General features: G+C 41.8%; 1 protein-coding gene across 2 annotated transcripts in view; it reads left to right on the top strand.

Annotated features, from left to right (window-relative positions):
- Positions 1–14060, top strand: part of gabrb2a (gamma-aminobutyric acid type A receptor subunit beta2a) — a 37694-nt gene extending 23634 nt beyond the window's left edge. Inside the window, exons 6-10 of one of the 2 annotated variants that reach the window (XM_010754821.3) lie at positions 7384–7521; positions 7807–7959; positions 9981–10225; positions 10695–10835; positions 11974–14060. In XM_010754821.3, the coding sequence (XP_010753123.1) occupies positions 7384–7521; positions 7807–7959; positions 9981–10225; positions 10695–10835; positions 11974–12330 (1034 nt within the window). In that variant the 3' untranslated portion in view covers positions 12331–14060. The remainder of the gene's footprint in view (positions 1–7383; positions 7522–7806; positions 7960–9980; positions 10226–10694; positions 10836–11973) is intronic. The other variant, XM_019265510.2, reaches the window with a different exon arrangement.
- Positions 14061–16677: the final 2617 nt, after the last annotated feature.

Below are 16677 nucleotides of genomic sequence, written 5' to 3'. Positions count from 1 at the left end.
GAAGGGAAGAGACATGAAGGTCAGACTTCATTCAAAATGGAAAAATTGTTAGGATTCTCCCTCCTCCCTTTCCTCACTCTCTCCCCTCCTCCCTCCTCCTTCCTCTCCCTCTCTCTGTGAATATTGTAACTCCCTTTGTGAGAGGACATATCCTTCTGCTATGGAGACTGACGTCCTCTTTTGTCAGGGCGAGGAGTGTTCCACTCTGCAGCTCGGTAGATGACATTGCATGGCCAGGAGGAGAAAGCTGCTGAATGGAAGGAAGAGAGGGATTTAAATAAGCCTTTTTTTCTGTCAATATGATCAATACAGGTTTAGTATCGCCTCAAAGTTATCCATCTTTCTGTCAAACCACGATCGCACACGGTGGTTTGTTGTTGTATGTGTTTACGTGTGCGTGCACTTTGAAATGAAGACACCTCTCCTTTGATTTGGCGTGCTTTGGGCACACACGCTGGACTCTTTTCTGTTGCCACTGCAGACATTTTATTTTCAAATTTGGCAACAATGTCTGGCAGGGAGAGACATCCTGCGTGCCAGTTTCCACACAGCTAACACGGACTCTCCCATCCAAATGGAGGAAGCTTCTCCATCTTAATTACTCCTAACTCCATTGTCAACGTCCGTGCAATAATGTGTCGGTTTATTAAAAGGATGCGCTGGTTTGTAACCTGCTCACAAAAAAAAAAAAACATCCAGCTCTCTGCTGTGACGCTGTCTCGAAATGAGATTCTGTCTGGGAATTCGTGGTGGTTGTGTTATGTCCGTAAACAAGGTCTTTGGAATAAAGGTGCACAGGCTGCCTTAGGGGGGGTCCACACATGCACACACAAACACACACACACACACCACACCACACACAACACAGAGCTTGGGCTGCACTGTGAGGAACTGCACATGAGAAAAAAATAAAACAGCCTTTTTTTAGAGCTTTGTGTCCTATTAGCTCCGACGCAGAGCAATGTAGCGTGTTTGAATCTGCGTGATCTGTTAGAGCGTGGCCTCTCCTCCGGCAGGTTGAGATGAGAGAGAGGGACCGGCTCTGATGTTGATGAAGAGCAAATAAGCCTGTGCTTCATGTCATTGCTGCTGTGCTGCTGCTGCTGCTGCCTGCTGCTGCAGGTCCCGGCCGACTCTCCTGCAGCGGAGATGACGAGGATGAGGAGGAGGAGGAGATGTGAAGACAGGGAGGGAATCCTGCAGAGAAATCCTCCATCCGTCTCTCCTCCCCTTTTTATTAGCGGTTATTAATTGTTACCGTGGGTATAGGACAATGCCAGCTAGGCCAGGGGATGCAGAAGCAGCTCTTGATAACGAAGCAGAGTCTCAGACAAAAAAGGCTTTGAGACTTCGGATGATGTGTAGGTGGGCTATAATAGGCTGTTATTTTTACTCCTGCCATTTTGGCCTCATTTCCGCTTTTCCCTTGTGCTTCATCTGCCACCGTGATGTTTAGTGGTGGTGATGGAGTGATGAGTGACTGGCTGGTGAGCTCAACATCCCAGTAAGTTGTGGTTGTAAAATGCATAAACTGGACAGAATAAGCTCCTGTGTTAATCCCCCAGTGCACCATGGCCCTGCTAACTGGCTTTATATAAGAGACCAGAGGCAAGAAAAAGGGAGGCAGAGCGCGTGAGAGAGAAAGAGAAAAGGAAGACTCATCTTAAAAAATGAAATCCTAAATTTGCCAGACTCGGCCAGGGGCTGCAAGTGTTATGGAGAAGGAATTCAAATAAACTTTTGCTTTTAATTATTAAAGACAACGAACTCTCCAAGATAAGTTTGTGTTTTGACATTTGTGATTAGTTTGAAGTGTTGAAATATATTTTTAAACTCTTCTACATGTAAAGTGTAAAAAATATGAATTAAATTGTTTTTGGCAGTTTTCAGAATTGTTTTTATATCCTCCCTTTATATCTCTTCGTGTTTTAGAGATTGTGTGCAATGCTGGAAATTTTACAGGATTGATTCAAGGTATATTATGTTTGATTTTTAAAAACTATTAAATATTGCATCCTAAAATTACATAATTTCATGACATATACAGTATTACTCTATTCTATTAGTAAGTCATTTTTGTCTTATTTTATTAAAACAGGTGGGGAAAAAATGGCAGTTCAGGGCGATTTTTTGAACTCATAACAAACACACTCGTTTCAAGCATTTTCACACTTTTTTCAAGAACATTGAGCACAGACGACCAAAAAAAGGATTAGAAAAGTGATCGCACGACACTGTCAGATTTATTTTACTTGAATGATGAAAATTTGACTTCACGATTCAAAAATTACCTGGTGAGATCAGATTTTTTAAAGTGTAATCTATTCACTGCTACATACTTTTACTAGTTGGTGCTGAAAGGCCGTTCTCACTGTCAGTTGTGAATGATGGACCACTGAAGACAAAAACGGATGAATTGATATAATGAGCTAAGACAAGGGAACCCAGGTCACGACAAATGCTTCAACCTATTCTGGGATTCTCCCACAGACTGCTATTATTGTTAATGGTCGCATGACGCTATCGTGTTTATATCAATCAGTGTGTGTGTTGTGTGTGTGGTTTGTGTGGTGTGTGTGTGTGTGTGGTGTGTGGTGTGGTGTGTGTGTGCATGTCTTACAACTCTAGGATGCTAGCTTTAGTCCTTTATAATTGTGTGTCCAGTCTCTCTCAGACAGCCTCGGGGGGTTGACACGGCCGGGTGCCAGCCCGTCTCAGCTCTGGCCAACTTGTCGTGTGTGTAACAGGAAGTACGGCGCTCTGAGTGAACCTGTCGGACGTGGCTGGCGCACACTCGGCAGCTCTTTATCACAGGTTGTGCGACCAGAGGTTGAACCCTGTCCTTATTTAGGAGCAAAAATTAAACCAGTGTTGTGTCCCAGTTACATACTACACAGAGTACAAAATTTTGCAATTAGTGTACAAGAAATGTAGAAATTTGTGCAGAAAAGGATAAATGCGTGCACTGATGGACAACAATAACATTTCTACATGTTTGTCTAATATTTTTGCATTACTTGTCTTCCAGATTATTTATATTATTTTTATTATGTTTTATATATTTTCTGTTATGGTTATCCAGTCAATTTCTTTTTACAGAGCGAATGATGGGACACTGAAAAAATACTTAAAATGCTTATAATAAGTTGGTAGTTTGGACATGTTTAGTGTTAAGAGCTATAAAATTCTCTGAAATCACAGTTCAGGTCTTAGAGGTCCCTGATGTCTGTGTAAAGAATGTTTCACTTGGTAAATCAACCTTTATTTATACAGGTTGGTCCAATTAGAGCAGTTTATTCTATTTTTCATCGGTGCCTCATGTCACGAGACAATAAAGAAATTAAAATCCATCATTTAGATAAAAATGTAAACAAACATTGGAGATGTTTGTTTAAAAGCGAGGATAGAATGGTGAAAATAAATATAGCATAATACAGAAAAGGAAAGATTTTTTTATAGCTTTGTAGGGCAGCACCACGAGCTGGGAGCACCAGAGAGAGAGTTATAACATACAAAGATGAGTTATTTGCGGGATCAGGGGAGGTTTCTTTTGAAACCCACAAAACTGAAATATATATTAAAAGAGAAGACAAAGCAAGTCAGTGGTACATCATTCCTTTTTTTCCCCAGCAAACTTCTTCTTGGAAGACTTTCTTAGATTTGGCAAACAGATTTTATTTGAGTTCATCTTGGTTCACCTGTTTTAAGAACATTTTTATTTGACATGCTGTTTTCATTGTTACATATCAGGTGCTTCCTAGTCTGCTACGATGTGTAAATCTCTGTCGTGAAGGTCAAATTAAATGACTGGTCGTGCTCTTGCCCGGGCATTGTCTTTTTGTTGAATCTTATATCCATCCCGCTCTGTGTGTGTAGGATCACCACAACCGCAGCCTGCATGATGGACCTGCGCCGCTACCTCTTGATGGCAAACTGCACCCTGGAGATCGAAAGCTGTAAGTACCGTTGTCCCTGACAACCAGCTCTCACGCCCACACGTTACACGTAGAATTGAACAGATCCCACGTACGCATGCAGCTTGAATCTGGGTTGAGGAAAAAAAAAAAAGAAAAAAAGTCTGTCGGCCTAGTGCGGCAAGGTTGAGGGAAGGTTGATAAGATTGCATATAAATGCTGAGAAGGCTGATGAGTACCAGAGTACGCATCAAGAAGGGAACTCACTAATGCTCACTGACTGATACATCCAGCCTATTAATTCACTCCAACTGCAGTGGCTTCCCAAGGCGTGGAGGAGCCTGATTAGGTCCAGTGTTTCAGGATGTGCTGATAGTGGATGTTATGTGTGCAGCTTCCTCCCAAAACTGCCTCCTGTTCGTACAGCACAAAGGCTCATTTCACATGGAGTTTGTAATTGTACGTGATCTGGCGTTCTCGGTCGAGGGAGGGAGCGTAGAGGAACATGAGAGGGAAAGACAAGGTCCTCTGCGTGTTTTATCTGGGTTCCCCGGAGAAAGGATTATGGGGCTGGGAAGTGGTGTTACGGCTCAGTCTTTCCGGGTTTGATCACACTATTGCCAGCAGCATTAAGCAGCACAAAAAACAGTGCGGGTCAGAACCGCCTCTCGCTGCTCCTTTCCCATTATGCTCGCCATCTCTCTCCTCATCACTCCCTCTTTCCGTTTCTCATCTCCTTTTCCTCGCATAGCCTTATTCTCTCCCTGCCTTTTTATCTTTCTCTCCATCACTCATACTTTCTTTTTTTCTCCTCCTCCTCCTCCTCTCTCAAGCGCCCAACACAAATGCACACACACTTCTCTCTCTCTCTCTCTCTCTCTCTCTCTCTCTCTCTCTCACCACACACACACACACACAACACACACACATACACAGCTCCAGTTTTGATCACCAGCACTATCTGCTCTCATATGATTAACTGGCAGTGTTTTAACGTTGGAATCGCTTCATGCCAGAGCATGCTATTTTATTCAGACTAAGTCCAGAGAAGTCTCACTTCCCTTGATAAACTTGATGCATTTTTAACAGACACAAAGTCTTAAAACCCCAGATCCCCTGATACATCAGCAGCTCACCACACTGCGGCTCAGGCCACTGGTCTCCCAAGCTGGGCATGTTAGATTTCTTCTTTCCAACACAAAGATTTATTGTGTTGCATGTGTAGACGTGCAAAAACACACCCACATAGCTATGCATATCTTAGAGATCATACTGCATTGTCTTTTCCTTCACATCAGTCCCGGGGACTCGCATGACAGCCCGGGTGATTGCCGTGATGTAATACATCGACATCTTTCACAAAAACATACAGGACACATGGTGCAGAACTAATGGAGCTATAACCCGACTGACCACTTATGTACAGGCCATAAAATGCTCCCTTACGATGCTCCTCCTGCCAAAACCTCCCTTCCCCCAAACTCCTCGACGCCCTCCTGATCCCAGCCCGTCATGGCTGATCAGGACTGAACTGAGCTGCGCATCAAACAGCAGCATGGTGGCTCGGCTCTAATTGGGTGATGGTGGGTGGCACGAGGTTGGGATGATGATAATGCAGACGTGGAGACAGAGACAGAGAGAGGGAGAGAGAGAGAGCTTACTGTATCTGCTGGTGTACAATTTGAGCATCAAGCACATTTTCCTCCAGATCTGCACCAGGGGTGTGATGTATGCAACAATTATAGAAGAAGGCTGGTAATAATCTGTATTTTTCTTATTGTTATGAAATGCATGAAAAGGCTAAAACTAACAATTAATTGATTCACTACACGTGTTATTCCTCCGTGCTACAGGCTCCATTGTTATCCAAAACAATTAAAAACACATCAATAAGCGACCTCAGTGCACTGTGTGACCATCATTAACACCAAGACGAGGGTTTATTTTGAGTCAACCCCACACACCTGCTAAATACACCAATATGGATCAGTCCACAGCTGAATATAGTCCCCCACGAATGTACAATCCACTCCTGTTTGAGTGATGTTGTGATGATACTAAAAGCTGGAGTGGCAGTCCGATATTTCAGTTGTACAAATGATACTTGGATGATAAGTAAGTCAGAAGTACTGAGATGGAATAATACATTGTTGGTTATTAAGGTTTTATGGCTTTATTTAACTGCCAGTGGTGCAAGATGTAGATCAGAGACAGACGCTCTGTTGCATGGCAGACATTTTAACGTGTGACAACAGGAAAAATGCGGTGTAAATAGTAAAATTAATGATGCCTGTTCAGTTTTCACTGTCAGGTTTCTGTGTATGTGCATACAGGTTCATGTAGAACGAAGCCAGTGTTGATATTATTAGTAACACCTGTGCTTTTCCTACTATGACAAGTCCAAATGTCTGCTGCGAAAAAAAAAAAAGGCCTGTGGGTGAAGTTAGTGCCCAACACGAGAACCATGACTAACTTCACCTTGAATGTCACTGCACAGCAACAAAGAATTATGTGTTAATTTAAAAAATCAAAGCCTTGGAGTTTAATTATTCATCACATCTGATAGGTCACTGCTCTATTTGAGTTTGAGGCAGACAAAGTAGAGCTCAGAGCCGGGAGATGGCTGCTCCCTGTTTGCCTGTAACGCTGTTAATGTCAGAGACAGTCTGCAACATCAAGCTCCAAATCTCTGCAGAATGTAGTCTGTAGTCCTTTACATGCATTAAAGTAGTAGATCCCCAAATATGTGCACAATACAATACATCAATTTTCAAATGCTAGTGTTTTTTGTGTGCAAAGTATACAGAGTCACTGTCCTGTTTCATGCAGGTTATGAAAAAAAAAAAGATTCATCATGGTAAACACGAGTTGCATTCACAAACTACACCTATTAATGGAAAATCAGTTATAAAGAGACAATAAGTCAGCGTGATATACACTATATACTGTATATATAAATTTTTATGGCTGAGAGCCAACTTAAAGTGATTTTTCCTAAATGCATTTGAACACACCATCAAGTATGCGTTTTAAAAATTACCTGTCTGCCACTGCGTTATACAAAAAATAAAGTTATCTAAATGTTAACTGTGATGGATTACAAATCTGAAGCAGGTGTCAAGTCGCTTTAAATTGGTTTTCATGGCTTACTGAAAACAATTTAAACTAAAGGCTACGTGGAAGATGGAAAATCAATCTTAAAATGTGTCTATAAGTGAATCTCGTAGCACTTTAGTCGGCTCATGACGACTTTTTAAAGTTTACATATTTCTTCTTCACTTTCACCCTTTTCTTTTCTTCTCAGATTGTTTAAGATGAATCATTTTTAGAGACCTAGAGGAACATTTCACAATAAAACATCCCAAACCTTCCAAAAAACAAACTGCACTACACTATGATGTATTACAGAACAGTAATGGATAATGTTAATGTGTCTCTAAGTGTCCAGGCTTTGGTTTCTCCTGTGCAGATGGCTACACCACAGATGATATTGAGTTTTACTGGCGAGGTGGAGACGGAGCAGTGTCGGGCGTCGACAGGATAGAGCTGCCTCAGTTTTCTATCGTCGACTATAAACTCATCTCCAAGAACGTGGTCTTCTCTACAGGTACACAACACGACAAGTCGAGTTTCTCTTTGCTGTTTTGACTTTGGTATTTTCACATTTGCTTGCAGTTTTGTTGAGCTGGAAACAAGTTGTTAGGAAAGCAGACATTTACCGTGAAAAATAATCCAACATTAAAATCCAGACATACAAAAAAGTATTGGTATATAAGGTATTGGAGACGGATATGACAGGCTCCCTAGTGTCAAGGAAAATATAGCTTTTAGTGGGTGTCATTGAGGAAAATCTATTTCCATCCCACTTCCTCTCTCCCTCTGCCTCCTTCAGGTTCCTACCCCCGCCTGTCCCTCAGCTTTAAACTGAAGAGGAACATTGGTTACTTCATCCTGCAGACATACATGCCTTCCATCCTGATTACCATCCTCTCCTGGGTCTCCTTCTGGATCAACTACGATGCCTCAGCTGCCAGAGTGGCCCTGGGTAGGATCGCCACACCACTGCTGAACAGTGACCCTGGGAAATAACCCAAAGCTAAATGATAACACACATGTAGACTTGCTTCAGATCTATATATTATTGTTTGTGTCATGAGCCTGATCTCTGTGTTGACTCTCTGTTTTCCCAGCATTTACTTTTCTTCTCATTAGCTCGAAGCATGTGAGTGATAGCAGTGTGTGATAGGATGCCTGGTTAAATGTCTGTTGTTCAGAGATGACTATATGCATGACTCATGCGGAGCGAGAAGCGCTGCAGCTCGACCTTGAAGCGTGCTGTCTTTCTCTCTGCCTGTCTGTCTATCGGAGCCTCTCATTGGTCGCAGATTTCAGCTTATCCGAGCCAAATCACGGCTAAATTACATCCGAGCGAGAGGTGCCAAACATTTGCTTGAACGCACCTTAAATATTAGCGTTAATGCTTTTGCATCAATGTCAAACTATGATACTAAAATGAAAGCTCCCTTTAGTGCTAAACTTGGATATGACAGGTCGGAGCAGCAGACGAAATGGCTCTGAGCTTTATGTGTGTCGCTCTTGTCACACACCATTTGTTTTCTGGAGTGGGACACATGCGGGCTGGAGCCCCAGACGGTGTGTTCAGAGGGTAACATGATTTAAAGATCTCAGCGTCCTGCGAACGTGCAGCGAACGAGCCGGCCAGCCAATGAGAGATGAGGCTCCCATGCTACAGTGACACTGCTGGCTGCTGGGTTATTTATAATACGTGTGAATCTGACCAAATGCAGATTGTGCATGCAGATGACTAATGTATCAAACACAATGCGTGTATGTCAAAAAAACAGGTGAATCGTGCTGTGACTAATAGCAGATGTTTACAGTGGCGACGTTATGCTTTTTTATATGGCCTACGTGGGTCCATTTGGACACACGGTTGGATGTAAACCTCACTCACATGAAACACGCAGTCTCTGGAGGTTTTCATCCATATGGGTTCACGTTCTTTCTGTTTGCTATAAATAAATACAATAAAATGCACGCTCATATTCACCAGCACATACTGAAGACAAGCACCTGATCTCAGTTATTTTGAGGCCAGGCATTCACTCATTCTCCTTTTAAAATAGACACTCAGTTGTTTACAGTGCATTTTGATATTAGACATTTACAGGCAGCTATAAAGACAAATCCATAAAATGCTTAATTTTTTCTTTCTTTTTCTTTACACACTCAGAATTTGGACATTTAAACAAATAAATATAGTGCGTATCGTAAATATGGAGTCACACTAGCAGCTCTGTGTCGCTACTGTAGACTTTTAGTCAAATCCTCATGTCAGCATGCTAACAATGTAAGATGAGAATTATTTTATAGATTACTTCATTTTTATCAGGTTTATTCAAATTGAATTAATAATAATTATTTGAATTCTGTTCCTTTAGAACAAGAAGTATATTTTATGGAGCAGCTTGCCTGTAATCATAATAAGTCATAGTTAGGATTTGCGGAGTCGTATGAAGTAAAACATTGAGGTGATGTATCACATTAGTTGTCAGTCCTACAGTTGAGGTGGACATTAAAGTTACACAGAGAAAGATGTCTCTGTGCTTTCGCTTGACCCACGGCACAAATGTAATTTATTACAGTAAAAGTCAAGTTTATTGTTGACGCTGAGAGTAACCAGCGTTACACCAACATGCTGAGTTTAGCAGGTTTACCATGTTAACCATCTTCTGAGATTAGTTCACTATCTTTATTTGTATGATCAAAATGTCATGAGTGCTGGTCATAAAGTACTGGACAAATTTCTGATCATGGTACCAGACTGGGGATCGTGCACTTCCAATAATGTGTTGAGATATCTCAGGCTGGATCTGATCAAAATTTCCATCCCTACAGTCCTGCCACTAGCATGGCTAAACATCTAATCTAATCTATAACCTTTAGTCAATAAGGTCTGTGTTTTTTTTACTGTACAGATGATGGTATGAATGTCTTACAGCGTCTAAAGACTTTCTTTCTAAACGTGTGACCTGTGGTATCCAGGGATCACTACGGTGCTGACCATGACCACCATCAACACCCACTTGCGAGAGACACTCCCAAAGATCCCCTACGTGAAGGCTATTGACATGTACCTGATGGGCTGCTTTGTGTTTGTCTTCCTGGCCCTACTGGAGTACGCCTTCGTCAACTACATCTTCTTTGGCCAGGGCCCCCAGCGGCAGAAGAAGGCGGCTGAGAAAGCAGCCACGGCCAATAACGAGAAGCTGAGACCCGACCCCAACAAGGTACATGTGCGGGCAAACTTCCTCTAGAGGTGCTCTGTGCTGTCAGTTAAATGTGTGTGTTTGTTTCTGTGGGAGCAAATGACTTCTTCTCCTCTCAAGGTCAATGTGATGCTGTGATCAATGCTTGATGTCCTTTACCAGCACTCTTTACTCCTGCTCTAGCTCTCCGTTACTCACTGGTTTAGCCTTGTGTATCAACTTTATTACTCAGACTAGGATCTGAAAGAGTGAATGCAGAAGCAATGATTGGCTTATACTTTATCTCCATATTTCTGTGTCTCTCAAAGGGCAAGGCACCTTGGAAAAATCACTGGCTGTGGTGCCAAAGCCTTCCCTTTTTATTCAGCTGCTAAAGTTAGCAGGAACAACAGCAACATAAAGAAAAAGAAAAGAAAAACACCCTTTCCTTCTGAGTGTGGCAAGCTACGATTTTCCCCAAAGTAACAGTGCTGATTTTGTATGCTTGCAGTGGCTGGTGGGAAATGTAGTTCAGAGAGATGATGCTCTGTATGCCAGAATGAAACAGAGGGAAATTGACGCATATGACTCGATGTGGGATCCCATCTTTGTGGACGATGCCGCATTAGGACTAGGCGAGCAAAGAAATAAGGTACTGGAGGTTTTGAAAGTCAAAACTAACAATGTCATCAATCTGAATCAATCCAGATCAGAGGAAAATGCTGTAGTTTTTGTGCATTTCTTTGATTTCTATAGATTTTTAAGACAACTTTGATCATCACTCCCACCATTGTGTTTTTTCCCTCTCTTGGTTTGCTCTTCATGCATTTTCCTGACAAACATGGCTTAGCAGTTTGATTTCTGCAGGCATTAATTTAAATCTTAACTTGGGCTGTACACCTAAATTGACGGGAAATGACAAATATGGCAAGAGAGAAGAAAACATCACTAGCTTCTCTTAAGGTAACATAATTTAGATACAACTACTGTACAATCTCAAAGGCAATTGATAACTCTTAAGACTAAGTGAAGCAATTGAAAAAAATAGAGAGAGAGATCATTTGCAGTTTGATGAATAGACGCCAACTAAGTGGCTTCGCTTACACAAAAACAACAAAACAGAAAAAGCTCCATTTACAGCAGGACAGGATTGGATTATAGGGACGTTTTTTTCCCCTCAGAAGTCAGGCTATGGATGAAGAAATGTTGATCCGAATTCACTTCCCACAAACCGTCTTTTCCTAACCTGCCCCCCCACCCCCGAACCTTTTTAGCCTACCTCTCCTCCATCTTTGCAAAGTCCTTACTATTTCTCTCAACCTTCTCCTGTCACATTTTTTTCCTTTTGCTTTCTTCTTCTTTTTTTTTTTTTTAATTCAGTTTTGTCTTGTGAATCGACAGAATTTTAACCAAACTCTGGTTGAAATTCTGAGATGACAATGAAGATTTCTCCATGAGAATTAGTTTGTGGAGTGCGTTGTGCTCTTCCAGGAATGTTTCCTCATAGTCTTGTGGTCGTATTATCACTCAGATATTGATTGACAGATGATCAATAATTTACTTAGTGTTTTTTTAAAGTGCTTAAAATATTTCTTCACTGTAAGTAACAACAATTTTTGACTCATTTGCATTACCCATTCTAGCACCTCATCAGTATTTTTTACACCGTGAATAACTTAATGATCATTGTAGCAGCTCTTACTAGACGTAGTATAAAGTTAAAAACACTTTTAGATTTCCCTTTGGCAGTAACTTCTCATGGCTCCACCTGTTTTTACACCCTCACACAGATGACTCCCGACGACAACATCCTGTTCAGCACCCTGGAGATGAAGAATGAGATGGGTGGTGCCGGGGATCTTTCCCGGGGCCTGGGAGCACCTGGAGACCCCCGCAACACCATGCTGGCCTATGATAGCTCGACACTGCAGTACCGCAGGGCAGCCATGGCCCGCCAGAACTATGGCCATAGCGCCTTGGAGCGCCACGCCCAGAAGAAGTCGCGCCTACGGAGACGGGCCTCCCAGCTCAAGGTGAATATCCCAGACCTGTCCGACGTGAACTCTATCGATAAGTGGTCCAGGATGATCTTCCCCACCGTCTTCTCCTTCTTCAACGTCGTGTACTGGCTCTACTACGTCCATTAAACCCGGCGGCGTCCAGCTTGTGGCGGGAATGCAAAGATAGCGGGGGTGGGAGGGGGGGAGAGAGAGGGGGATTTAGGGAAGATGAGAGAAATCAAGAAAGAGAGATGATGTGAGAGAGAGAGAGAGAGAGAATGAGAGGTGAACAGTGCACCAACTTTTTAGCTGGTTCATTTTAGAGAAAGTGAGGAATGCAAAGACTTTTGGATGGACTGCAGCAGCACCCAACACAGTCAGCAGTGACTCTTTTAGGATTTGGGAAACACCTTAAAACAACTGACACTCGAAAAAAAAGAAGAGTGAGTTTTAAAAAGACAGAAACGGTGCCTGTTCCAGAATTTCAATATATCACTAATATTTGTCATTCGTAGCTTACTCTCTGTGGATCAAAATATTTATGCTTGTGTTTGCATATATTTTAAGGATTTGTTTTGTTTAGTATCTATTTACTTCGTAGCCGAGCTGTCTGCATCCAGGAAAGCTTTATAAATGATTTTAAAGGAGTCATCCTTGATAGTCTATTTTCCTATAATTACTGTATATCAAAAACATCCTTTAAAAGCATGCTTATGTTTGATTTCATTTGCATCTCAGTCATGTTGATGATGGAGCGCAAAGCATTTAAGTTTTACTAGTTGAGGTTAGTCTGTCAGTTATACATTTTGCAGCTTTGGCTTAGCACGGCCCACCTGGGTGGATGGTTTTCGAACATCGCTGGATGACAACAGGTGGACAGCAGGGGGCGCTCTTTTCTCTGGACATCCTTGTGGGGCTCTAATGGTGCCAATGCTGAACAGAAAAAGCTTCTTCAGTTGTTGAAGGTCTCATATTATCCGGTAAAAGAGCGGGACTGTTGGACACTGACGCTTTGGCCAAGTTTATGTTTTGCTTTTCGCTGTGCTGACAGAAGTTCATTTCAACACGTGTTACCTTTTTTTGTTTGTTTTTGTTTTTTTAAAGAGAACATTTGATTCCTCCGTACTTTCTGCCATCGTGTGAAGGAGTTTCAGAGGCGGAGAACGGCTTTAACGCGACTTAAGCTGGTGTAAGAACTTTGCTGATAGGTGAGCTGAGTTTCATTGCAACCAGAGTTGCTGCATAAATATGGCAATCCACAATCATCGTTATCAGTAGAATTGAATGATAGAAGTATGATGCGTTTCATTGTGATTAGGTTTCTGTTTTGAAAAACTGTAGATAAACATAAATCATGTTTAAAGAAAAAGAGATGATTCATTTTTATAAATCAATACTCACATTATTGTGTAAATATTATGGATTTATTCTATTTAAATGGGTCTCTGTTGTTGTTTTTGCAGTTGAATTACAGATCAAATGTTCCATTCAGACAAAAAAAAAAAAGAAGAAGAAGAAAAAGAGCAATTTAACTGAGGAAAAAAGAAAAACACAATTCACAACTTTGCTGACTCTGTACTTTTTGGACTTTTCTCTCTTTTCTTTCTTTTTAATGGACTCTAAAAGCATCTACTTGCTGAAACTAAAGCACTTCCAGACACCAGTGACTTTTGGGTCAATGTTTTGTTCTCCAGAAATGACTAAACAAGGACCCCACTATCCAGGCATTGAAGTCAGGCATATTTTGTACAAAGTTTCTGTAAATTCCAATTGTAATATTTCATAATGACTGTAAATATCTTGTGTAATGATTGTCAGCAAATATGAAGATGTATCTAAATTCAATTAAAACTCAATTCAGTCTATCACTTCAATAACAGAGTACACGGGTGGCGGTTTTATGTGTCCTGAATGAATGTGCGGCTGTTCATGATTACTGACTGTCAGGCTCATGGCTGATTGAGTGCCTGAATGAGTGAGTGAACAACCAAAGGCGACACTGGGAGTGCAAGCGAGAGAAGCAAATGTAGGGGTGAATAGAGAGATGTGAGGGCTGCAGCTGGGGACTATTGGCTGCATAATGGATGGAGAGAGGCAGAGGAAGTCAGAGCGAGAGGCCGCGGTGGTGGTCTGGGCTGAGATGGGCTCGATCGGGGTCTGAGCAGGGCTGAGCGTCAGCCTTGGCCTCAGGGGACATTAACGCAGAGAGCCATAGATATGGAGGCACTCTGTGGACTCAACTATAGCCCGCTGGCTTCAGGGGCCAGTGCGACAGGAAGAGAAAGAAAATAAAGGACAAGAAAGAGAGCGATCCATCCGTCCATCCATCCATCCATGCCCCTGCATCCTTCCCACACTCAGCAAACCAACTGCACTCTGCACTGCATTTTCTTCCTGACCTGACCACTGTTGCATCCCTCAAATGGATGCTATTGAATATTTGATAGTGCAAAACACTGAATATTTAATATTTAAAAAGGGATTTTGTTCTAGCGGGGACTAATGTGCGACTAATGTTTGATTTTGAACTAAGAGGACCAGAAGAACACGATGAGGCACCAACGGATTGAAAAATGTTTTAACCGAGAAAATATCTGATGAACATTATGAATTAGAAATAAGGATGTACGCAGAAAATGACGATTTTGAGATTTTTAAATGTTTCAGTCAGACTTCAGACACACAGTGGGTCTTACAGAAGAGTGGACGAGCTCATCAAGCTCAGGGAAATTAAGGACAAATTAATATGTAACACAGAGAGACTGCTCATGTTTGGGGATATTTTAGCTGTATGTTTTTTGAGAACAGACGAGACCCGACGCCACTCTGAATGGGACTGCACATGTGCGTGTGTGTGTGTGTGTGTGTGTGTGCGTGCGTGTGTGTGTGTGTGTGTGTGTGTGTGTGTGTGTGTGTGTGTGTGCATGCATCTGATGTTTTTGGGTGTAAAAAACTGTAAAAGTGATGTAAATTGTGATGTAACGTGACATGTAACCTTGTTCCAGGTTCCTCTATGCATCAGTAAAAATCAGCTCTACATTACGGCTCAGCATAACAGATGTATTAGCTCACTACAGTAGACAGATGGTTTGAGCTAAATTGGCCCTCTCTCTCTCTTCTCAAAAAGGACATTAGTGTTGACATGTAAGAAATGAGGAAAAGGCAGATGCTTTCTACTTTGTAGTGTTTCCGTGTCACTGGAGTAATTAGGAATGAACAGATCTCTGTAAAATCATGTGTGTGTTTTGTTTCCAAGTGAGTGTTTTATTTCTATTTGTGTGTGTGTACGTGTGTGTGTGCAGTCTGGACTCACAGCTGCGCCACTGTGCATCGGCGTGCCAGCCAAGCCAAACTCAGCCAGAGCTGACTGGGACGGGTGAGAGGGTGAGTCTGGCACACTCGCGTCACGCCACTCCCCTGCTGCACACGTATTGGTGATGGAAAAAAACACACTGAGCTACCCCAGAGAGATGAACCCGCCTGTGTCAGCTGTTCAAGGACAGAAATCATTTAAACTCTTTGACTGATGATAAATCACCTGCAAGGTAGAGCATGGCATCCTTTAAAAGGAAAGACAAAGAAGGTCCATCTATCTCCATTTGAATTATCCAACAATCCCTCAAATGCTAACCAAGTACATATAGTTTCATTACTATCTCTATAAGTGTGTCACAATTAATGAGTGACCCGGTGCAAATCTGAACAGGTTCTGCTGCCTTCTCTGGAAAAGACAACATATGTCAACATGAGGAAGTGGAAGGCATCCTACATGCATGCCATCTGTGCAAGAAGCTGCTTTGGTGTATTCCATCATACCTAAGAGTCTGACACACATGCATGTAAGCAGATTTATTACCCCAGTTCTGTATAATCATCAAGATTCAACCCTCAAAATGCAAATCTGAAACGCTGAAGCTGAAACATGCAAGAAATCCTTCAACCTCAGCTTCTTCGGGTGAGGAGAAACTCTTACATGCACAAATAAAGAATCAAACAAATTTTTATCCTCAGTCTTATTAAGAACAAAGAGGTTCCTCAAACATTGCAAACTGTATTCTCCATCTGTACATTACACTTCTGAATGGGGTGTGTTCATTCACACGCTGCAGACTCTTCATATATGTTTGCCCATATGTGTTGTGTTGTCAGTTCAAATCTCTTTATCGGCTCTGTAAATATTAGATTGACGACTGATTTGAGGGCTTTTGTCTTGTGCATTATTAGTGTTAGTTATTAGTGTTTCTTTTTATTTTAATTCTCAAGGACAACATCAAATCTTGTGAAATATAAATGACGACTAAACTAATGACTGTTTCAAAGAGTTGATTCTGCTGAGATGAGATTAGTGACAGCACAATTAAAATCAGCTGAATCACTGCAGCACTTGTTGCTTCCAAACTCTCTGTAAGACCTGAACAGCTGTGGCCAAAAGGAATGAAAACACACCTGTCAATGCAAGGGGCGGACTCAGAGGAAGACAAGGTGTGCTGTCAC

The sequence above is a fragment of the Larimichthys crocea genome, chromosome I (genome assembly GCF_000972845.2).
Source record: "Larimichthys crocea isolate SSNF chromosome I, L_crocea_2.0, whole genome shotgun sequence".
NCBI lineage: Eukaryota > Metazoa > Chordata > Actinopteri > Sciaenidae > Larimichthys > Larimichthys crocea.
This window is presented reverse-complemented; position numbering and strand designations above follow the sequence as displayed.